Genomic DNA, 10122 nt, shown 5'->3' with positions numbered 1-10122 from the left:
TATAATATGTAGTAAATGAACATGTAGTTATATGATAGTAATATAGTAGTAATAATAATAGTACAAATAAGAGTAATGATGATTACGATGATAATAGTGGTAATAATAATAATAATGATAATAGTAATGGTAATAATGATAATGGCACTACTACTGATGATGATGATGATGATTTTGATAATAATAATAATGATGATGATGATGATGATACTACTACTACTACTACTACTACTACTACTACTACTACTACTAAGGCCGCGGTGGCCTAGTGGTTAGAGCATCGGACTCAAGATTGTCACGACGGCAATCTGAGTCCGAGGGTTCGAGTCACCGGCTGGTGCGTTATTCCCTTGGGCAAGGAACTTCACCTCAATTGCCTACCTAGCCACTGGCTGGGCTAGCCAGCCCAAGTCAGTGCTGGTCCCAAGCCCGGATAAATAGAGAGAATGATTGCCTAAAAAAGGTAACACTGGCACTCTCGTGTGGAAAGGAACTGAGGACCCAACCACGTACTCACTCCAAGAGCATCACAACATGAAAACCACAATTAAGTATCATGCTGTGACCACGGCGGCTCAAACATGAACCTACCGTGTAAAAAAAAAAAAAAAAAAAAAAAAGGGGGGGGGGAGGATTGCTGGGGTTACCATCCACTGACAGTGTGAGGGAATTGAACGCAGGTCAGCAAGTTTGCTAGACAAGACTGCAACCATTACACCACACAGTAATAACAATGATAATGATAATGCTATATTATGTATTGTACTGATAGGTTTCTATTGACAGTCAGGGACAGAGTATGAGAACTGTTTACTATATAAAACTGTACTTGATTTTATTTCTTTTGTCACTCATAAAGCATTATTTGAATATTTGAATAAAGAATGATGTATAGTATAATACTTGAAAATTACTTGACTTAATAAAATGAAATAAGATAAAAGCAATATAGCAACAGAACATTCATAGAAAAATGCATAAGATCCTCTTTTGAGAAGCCTGTTTGCCATAGGAAACGATCTGGGAGAGGCTAGATTGTTCATTTCATTTCCAGGTGCCAAGACTTGAATTGCTTTGGACTAAATTAACATTCAATATGGACAATATAGTATCGATGTTCTAATTTTTTCTTTATTATCAGAATGAGGCAGCAGCCCTGAACCACAAAGAAGTTGTTGAAGAAGATCGTCAGAAACAGATGCCCAAAAACTATGCAAAGAAAAGAGAACGATTAGAAGCAGAATTTGAAGAAGAGCAGCGTAGAGAAGCTGTTATGGCGCAGGTAAAGAATACTGACCTTTTTTTCGGATTTTTCAGTTGTTAGTCATTAATTTTTTTCATGCTGAAAATTTATTATTTATTTTTGGCAAATTTTGAATATTAAAGTAGTTTCCCAAAAATAAGCCACTGACAAATTTCTGCTGTGTATATATTAGTATGATTTATAAAAGGTTTGATGATTGGTTATCAAAATGAGTACCAGTATAGTTTTGATGATGGTTATTAATGTCAGTATTGTATGCTAGTGTCACTGGATGAGAAAAATCTGTACGTATTGTATGTGAACCCTGTTCTCTAGTCTCTCAGCATATTATGCCATAAAGTCTTTGTATGATTAGTTCTTATGATTCCAGACTTAAGATTTGTAAAGGTACTATAGTAGGTTTTAAGCCTCACCCTTTGAGAAGGGTATATATTTGATGTATTGGTTTGTGATTACTTAACCCTTTGCCGACGGGTAGCATGTACGCACATGCCATGGCATGGCGGGACTATCTGCCGGGAGCATGTATGTACATGCCATGGTGTATGTATGGACATGCCATGAGTTTTTATTTTTGTTACAATCACTGCAAAATATTATTTTTCTGCCACTGAAAGTGTGATTAATTTGTTTTTAACACTTTCTCATTTTTACTATGCAAAAAAAAAAAAAAAAAATGCAACAAACTGACAGTATCAACTCCATGATGCCACACACTGCTTATTTCATTCAGCCAATAGACTGAATAATGATCAACTATTACAATCAATGGAATGGTTGTGGAAAATGTGAAAGAGTTCACTTATCTTGGAGCTGTTTTAACTAATACATATGATGATTCACCGGAGATAAAAAGAAAAATTACCATTGCCAAAAACGTCACAGTTGCTCTCAATAACATCTGGAAAGACCGAAGCATTACCTTACGGACAAAGCTGAGGTTATTGAAGTCATTAGTTTTCCCAATTGCATCATATGGTTCTGAGTGTTGGGTGCTGAAGAAGATAGACAAGAAAAAGATCAATAGTTTTGAAATGTGGTGTTACAGACGAGTACTACGTATTAACTGGACAGAGAAGAAAACGAATGATGAAGTGCTGAGAAAAATAAATTGTAAAGACCAGCTGTTGGACATCTTGAACAAAAGGAAATTAAAGTTTATTGGTCATGTGATGAGAAGTAAAAGTATTGAGAAAAACTTGCTGACAGGGATGGTGATAGGAAACAGAGGACGAGGTAAACCGAAGACAAGACTGAGCGACAACATCAAAGATATTTGCGGGCTGTCGATGGTACAAGTGGAAAGAAAAGCGCAAGATCGAGTTGAGTGGTGAAGAATGGTGGAGAGGTCCACGGCTGCTCAAACATGAGCATACCGTTATTGATTGATTGATTGATTACCTATTTAGCTACTGGGTGGCTAAATAGGCAATATCAATGTGGCCTTGCATTACTCCGTTACTCCAAGTCAGTGCTGGTCCCAAGCCAGGATAGAATAGAGAGAATGATTACCTAAATAGGTAACACCGGCACTCTCCGTGGAAAGGAACTGGGGACCCTACCACGTACTCACTCCAAGAGCATCACAACATGAAAACTACAATTAAGTATCATGCTGTGACCACAGCGGCTCAAACATGAATCTACCGTAAAAAAAAGGAAATGGAGTCTATATAACAACAAAAATACCCTTCAGTCTCGATTTATCAGGAAATATGGCAAGTAGAGACTTTAGAAAATAATGAAAACTGAAAATACAACATATCCTCGTAGTATTACGAAGAAACGGCATGGGATGCTGGTGTTTGGCATGAGTGGTCGCGCATGCTAGGGCGACGATATAAACCCCCAGCAGCGAGGCCCGGGCCACTATGAATACTACCCGTTGGGAAAGGGTTAATATATAAATATCAAGTAACTCTTACAAACTGTTTTGTTTCTAATTAAGGATTTGCAGAAGCTATATAACGAACATGCCATTGTCATATCAGTATTTAACTATCACAAAAATAGTTCAATATATATATCTCATATGATAAGATAGCTCATAAGTTAAAAAAAGAATCAAGGCTAAAGACACTGAGTGGCATTTGACCAGTATTGTCATGCAGTAGTTCCCACAGTGTCATCTTCAACAATTTTGCTTACAAGTTGTTTGTTTTATCTTAAAAAGAAATTAGATCAGTATGACAAATATAAGATATGAACAAATGATATTGGGTTTCCCTTAGGTTTGGTAGGACTTTGTCATCTGTCATGGTTTGTGTTACAGTTGCACGTGACTCTATATTCTAACTGTCATTCAGAAATATTGTGTTCCCTTGCACTTTTTTTTAACCCTTTTTTAGTACTAGTTGTAGGATCAGTCACATTTACATTAGAAAAAACTGCTGCTTCTCTGTCTTTGGTGAAAAGGTAGGCTGTCATAAATGCTCATAAAATGTGTACAAGTTGACATGACTTGCATAGACAACAAGTGTTTATTTCCCTGAGAGAAACCACAAATTATAGTTGCGATTGCTTGTTCCCTCCTTGTTAGAATTGACAAGGGTAAATTTGTAAATTGGGATGTTCTCCAAACAATCAAATTATTTTATGCTCCAAAGATACTAAAATCTATTAAGCCCTGAAAGTTGTATTTATTTATTTCCATTACTTTATGTTTAGTGGAAGAAAAATAAAAGAGTTTGGAAAGGTTCCCATATATATATATATATATATATATATATATATTATATATATATATATATATATATATATATATATATATATATATATATATATTTTATTATTTTTTTTTTTTTTTTTTTTTTTTTTTTTTTTTTTTTTTTTTTTTTTTTCCAACAGCCATTCATTCCACTGCAGGATATAGGCCTCTCTCAATTCATTACTGAAAGGTTATATGGCAGTGCCACCTTGCCTGATTGGATACCCTTCCTAATCAACTGCGGTTTGTGCCACGGCGGCAATTTCCCCCACGACACATGTGTTCGACTTCTCAAGGCGATATCTCATTTTCTAGGAGGACAATCAAGGTGAAGTTCCTTGTCCAAGGGAACAATGCGCCGGCCGGTGACTTGAACCCTCGAACTCAGATTGCTGTCGTGACAGCCTTGAGTCTGATGCTCTAACCACTCGGCCACCGCGGTCTCATATATATAGATAGATAGATATATATATATATATATATATATATATATATGTATATATATATATATATATACATACATATATATATATACATACATATATATATATTATATATATGTTATATATATACATATATTATATATATATATATATATTATATATATATATATATATATTTATATGTATATAATTATATATATATTATATAATATATAATTATATATATCATATATATATATATAGATATATATAGATATATATATATATTATATATATATATATATATATATATATATATATATAGATATATATATAGATATATATATACTATTTAGATATAGATATAGATATAATATTATATCTATAATATATATATATATATATATTATATAGAATATATCTATAGAATATATATATAATATATATATATATATATATATCTATTATAATATATAATATCTATATATATATTATATATCTATTATATATATATCTATATATATATATATATATATAATATATATATATATATATATATATATATAATATATGTGTATGTATGTATTATATGTATATAAGATATTTGCGGGCTGTCGATGGTACAAGTGGAAAGAAAAGCGTAAGATAGAGTTTAGTGGCGAAGGATGGTGGAGAGGTCCACGGCTGCTCAAACATGAGCATACCGTTATTGATGATGATATATGTATGTAGAGGCCGCGGTGGCCAAGTGGTTAGAGCATCGGACTCAAGACTGTCGCGACGGCGATCTGAGTTCGAGGGTTTGAGTCACCAGCCGGCACGTTGTTCTCTTGGGCTAGGAACTTCACCTCGATTGCCAATTTAGCCACTGGGTGGGCAAGCCAGCCCAAGTCAGTGCTGGTCCCAAGCCCGGATAGAGAGAATAGAGAGAATGATTTACCTAAAAGGTAACACCTGCACTCTCTGTGGAAAGGAACTGGGGACTCCTACCACGTACTCACTCCAAGGGCATCACAACAGGTAAAGCTGCAATTAAGTATCATGCTGTGACCATGGTGGCTCAAAAATGAACCTACTGTTAAAAAAAAAAAAAAAGTATATGTATGTTTACATATATGATAGATGTATATATGTTTTTTTTTTTTTTTTTTTTTTTCATGTTTGAGCCGCCGTGGTCACAGCATGATACTTAACCCATTGCCAACGGGTGGCATGTACGCACATGCCATGACACGGCGGGACCATCTGCCGGGGGCACGTACACACATGCCATAGAGTATGTATGGACATGCCATGATTTTTTTTTTTTTTTGTTACAATCACGGCAAAAGATTATTTTTTTGCCAGTGAAAGTGTGATTAAGTCAGTTTTAACACTTTCTCATTTTTACCATGCAACAAACAAAAAAAATGCAACAAACCGACGATTTCAACTCCATGATGCCGCATACTGTTTATTTTATTCGGACTATAGACCAAATAATGATCAACTATGGAGTCTATATAACAACAAAAATACCCTTCAGTCTCGATTTATCAGGAAGTTTGGCAAGTAGAGACTGTAAAAAATAATGAAAACTGAAAATACAACATATCTTCGTAGTATTACGAAGAAACGCCATGGGATGCTGGAATTTGGCATGAGTGGTCGCGCATGCTTGGGCGACGATATAAGCCCCCGGCAGCAAGGCCCCGGCCTCTATGAATGCTACCCGTCAGTTATGGGTTAATTGTAGTTTTCATGTTGTAATGCCCTTGGAATGAGTACGTGGTAGGGTCCCCAGTTCCTTTCCATGGAAAGTGCCGGTGTTACCTTTTAGGTAATCATTCTCTCTCTTTATCCAGTCTTGGGACCAGCACTGACTTGAGACTGAAGCATGCTTTTGGCTTCATATCTCTTATTGCTATGTAAGCTCTTACTGATGTTTGCAAACTTGACATGAAAGAGGCATTCTACACTAAACTCTCATCCGTGGCAGAAAATTACCCCTGGCGAGATATTCGCATTGTTATGGGTGACTTCAATGCGGTATCCAGCTGTGACTGAGCTGGCTATGAGATGTCTGTCGGCCCTCATGGCTCGGGAGCTGATCCCAGCAGCGAGAATGAGGATCTCTGGCTCCTGGTATCAGCACTCCAACCCGCATCGCTGAACATGGTATAGTGATACAGGTACAGTGGCCAAATGGATCGACCACATTCTTGTAAGCACGTGATGGAAGATCCTCCAGAATTGCAGGGTTTACCAGAGTGCTGAGTTCTGTGGCACAGTCTATAGGCTAGTAGTGGCTACCCTACAGGTCCACTTCAAAACTTCTCGTCCCTCCATTGGCCACTCTAAGGTGTTTCACTTGGACAGACTGAGGGAGGAGTGTTCCCGTGGGTTCCCCAGAACTTGAAAACCTGACGGACTCAGTTGCTCTGTGGGAGTCCTCCAAGCATGGAACGCTCAAAGCAACGCAGGAGTCCATTGGTGTACGCCCAAGGGCAAGGCAGAATTCCATCTCCCTGGAGACATTGGAGGCCACTGAAGCATGTTGCATAGCTCGGCTGAATGGCAATCAGGTCTTGCGTCACTGTTTGGTCTGTAGGGCTCAGATACTGCTGAAGGTACAAGGAACTGTTCACCAGGAATCTTGCTGAGGAGGTTGAAGGCCATTTCTTGGTAAATGACCTTCGCCCTGCCTACCAAACCCTGAGAAAGTTGAACTCTCAGCCTTCCTCGCAGGTTACTGCAGTCCACTCAGTGGATGGATAGATCTCAGATCATGTTGGAGTTCGTGAACATTGGGCTGAGTATTTTGAGCAGTTGTACAGGTAGACCCTCCAACAGTTAGCTTGGATGCAAGTGGATGGAACCTACCCTATAGGAGGTTAGGATGGCAATTTCCAAGCTGAAGTGTGGGAAAGCAGCAAGCTGAACTGCTAAAGGCTGGGGGTGAACCTATGGCACAGGGTTTGCATGCAGTCTTGACTGCCATCTGGCAGTCTGGTACCATTCCCACTGCCCTGTTGAGGGGCATGGTCATCCCTCTCTGGAAGGGGAAAGGGTACTGTTGGGACTGTAGCAACTACCGTGACATTAAACTGCTCAGTATACCAGGCAAAGTTTTTGCCCTCATTCTTCTGAAATGGATCTGTGAACACTGACTAAGGTATCAGGGACCAGAGCAGTCTGAATTCACTCCTGGCAAGTCCACATCAGACTGTATATTAGTGCTTTGAATGCCGTCTTGAGTTCGGTTGTGAGTTGCTTACAGCCTACTTCGACCTCAAGAAGGCGTTTGACTCGGTGCATCGAGAATCGCTATGAGAGATTCTGAGATTTATGGGAATTCCAACACAGATTATTGGCCTAATAGCAAGCCTTTATACTGGTACTGAAAGTGCTGTAAAGTGTGGTGGGGTCCTGTCAAACTTCTCCCTTTTAATTCAAGGTGAGACATGGCTGTGTCTTTGCACCAATACTTTTCAACACATGCATGGACTGGATAATGGGCAGAACTACTAGCCAAAGTCAGTGTGGAGCAACACTAGGCAACATCAAGATCTCAGACCTTGGCTTTGCCGAAGATGTTGCTATCCTATCTGAGTACCTGGAGTCACTGGTGGCATCTCTTGATGCATTTAACCCTTTCCCAACGGGTGGTATTCATAGTGGCCCGGGCCCCGCTGCCGGGGGCTCATATCGTCATCCTAGCATGCGCGATCGCTCATGCCCAATACCAGCATCCCTTGCCTTTTCTTCATAATACTAAGAACCTATGTTGTATTTTCATTTTTATTATTTTCTAAGGTCTCTATTTGCCATATTTCCTGATAAATCAAGACTGTAGGCTATTTTTGTTGTTATAGTTGATCATTATTCGCTCTATTGTCTGAATAAAATAAGCAGTGTGTGGTATCATGGAGTTGAAACCGTACGTTTTGTTGTATTTTCTTTTGCATTTTTTTTAAATTTTATTTTATAAGATAAACTTTAATTTCAACAGGTTTATATTATCACTTCCATATAGATATAATTTTATGTTCAGTGTTTTTATAAATATTTTTTTTTTACCAAAATACATATTGGTATTTTCACTGGTTTTACATCATCACTTCGTGAATACTATGTAATATCTCTGGCCAGTGTAGTTGATTACCAACGTAATTTTTTAGACGCTAACCTTGGAAGCCCGAGAAGTCTTTATGAAAAGCATAATAAAGGAAAAATGAGAAAAACTGTTAAAAACTACTTAATCACATTTTCAGTGGCAAATTTTTTTTTGCCGTTATTGTAAAAAAAAAAAAAAAAAAAAAAAAAAAAAAAAAAAAAAAAAAAAAAAAAAAAAAAAAAAAAACATGGCATGGCCATACATACACCATGGCATGTATGTACATGCCACTGGCAGATAGTCCAGGCATGCCATGGCATGTACGTACATGCCACCCGTCAGCAAAGGATTAAGAAAGAGGCAAAACCCTTGGGCCTAAAGGTTTCCTGGACCAAGACCAAGATTCAGGACTTTAGGGGGCCTGTTAGGGAAACCCATTCAGTCAATCTGTGCTTGAGGACAGGATATTGAAATCACAGAGAGCTTTGCATACCTTGAAAATGTAGTCCATATCTCTGGGCTGTCAGACCAAGAATTCAATAGAAGGGTTGGTCTGGCAACAGGAGCCATGAAGTCAATCAGCAAGAGCATTTGGAGATGTCGGTACCTATGCAGAAGGACCAAGCTATATGTCTTTGAGGCCTTTATACTGCCAGTTCTGCTCTATGGAAGCAAAACCTGGATGCTATCTAGTACCTTGGAGTCTAGTCTTGATGCCTTTTGTAACAAGTCTCTTAGCCAGATCATGGGGTACAGTTGGCAGGATCATATTTCTAACTGACAGCTACAGTGTGAGACTGGCATAGGACCTGTTACTTGCATAATCTGGGATCGCCATCTCAGGCTATATGGGCACCTAGCTTGCTTCCCTGTGAATGACCCTGCCCATCAGGTTGTCTCTTTGCAAGACAATCCTGGATGGAGGACGCCTGTTACATGACCTAGGAGATCATGGCTCGGGCAGCACGACAAGATTTGTCGTGAGGAATTAGAGAAGGGTCAAGGGCCTACCTGGAGACTAGCATTAAGCAGTAATGCCAGCTGAAGGAAGGGGGATACAGCCATGGCACCTTGATGAGATGGATGATTTGGTGGGTGTGTGGAAGAGAGAGGGGGAGGAGAAGAAGAGATAAGAGAAGAGATAGATGTAGATACGTAGAGAGTATGAATAGAATGTAGTTATAGAAGAGTAAGGTAGAAGAGAGTAGAGTAGAGAAGATAAGAGGAGAGTAGAAGGAGAGATGAGAGATAAGAGATAGAAGAGATAGATAGATAGATTTGAGGTATATAGATAGAGAGTGGATAGAAGAGATATGAGAGACTAGAGGAGTTTGAGAGAGAAATATAGCAGATAATAGAGGTAGAGAGAGAGGAGATATATAGAGAGAAGATTAGATAAGATAGAATAGAGATATGAGAGATAGAGATAGAATAAGAGAAGGAGAGAGAGAGAGAGATGAGAATAGAGAGAGACAGGGAGAGAAAAGGATAGGGAGAGAGATGTATAATAGACAGAATGAGGAGGAGAGAAATAGAGGAGAGAGAGAAGATGAGAGCAAAGGAGATAGAAGAGAGATGGAGAGATAGATAGCAGAGATAGATATGATGAGAGAGATAATTAGTCAGGAGTAGA

General features: G+C 38.2%; 1 protein-coding gene across 2 annotated transcripts in view; it reads left to right on the top strand.

Moving 5' to 3' along the window:
* Positions 1-10122, top strand: part of LOC119579361 (pre-mRNA-splicing factor SYF2-like) — a 34939-nt gene that overhangs the window by 10827 nt on the left and 13990 nt on the right. For both annotated transcript variants that reach the window (XM_037927126.1, XM_037927125.1), the window contains exon 3: positions 1142-1282. In XM_037927126.1, coding sequence (XP_037783054.1) covers positions 1142-1282 — 141 coding nt within the window. The remainder of the gene's footprint in view (positions 1-1141; positions 1283-10122) is intronic.

Source organism: Penaeus monodon, chromosome 12 (genome assembly GCF_015228065.2).
Source record: "Penaeus monodon isolate SGIC_2016 chromosome 12, NSTDA_Pmon_1, whole genome shotgun sequence".
Classification (NCBI taxonomy): domain Eukaryota; kingdom Metazoa; phylum Arthropoda; class Malacostraca; order Decapoda; family Penaeidae; genus Penaeus; species Penaeus monodon.
The sequence above is the reverse complement of the archived record's forward strand: the minus strand, read 5'-3'. Positions and strand labels throughout refer to the sequence as shown.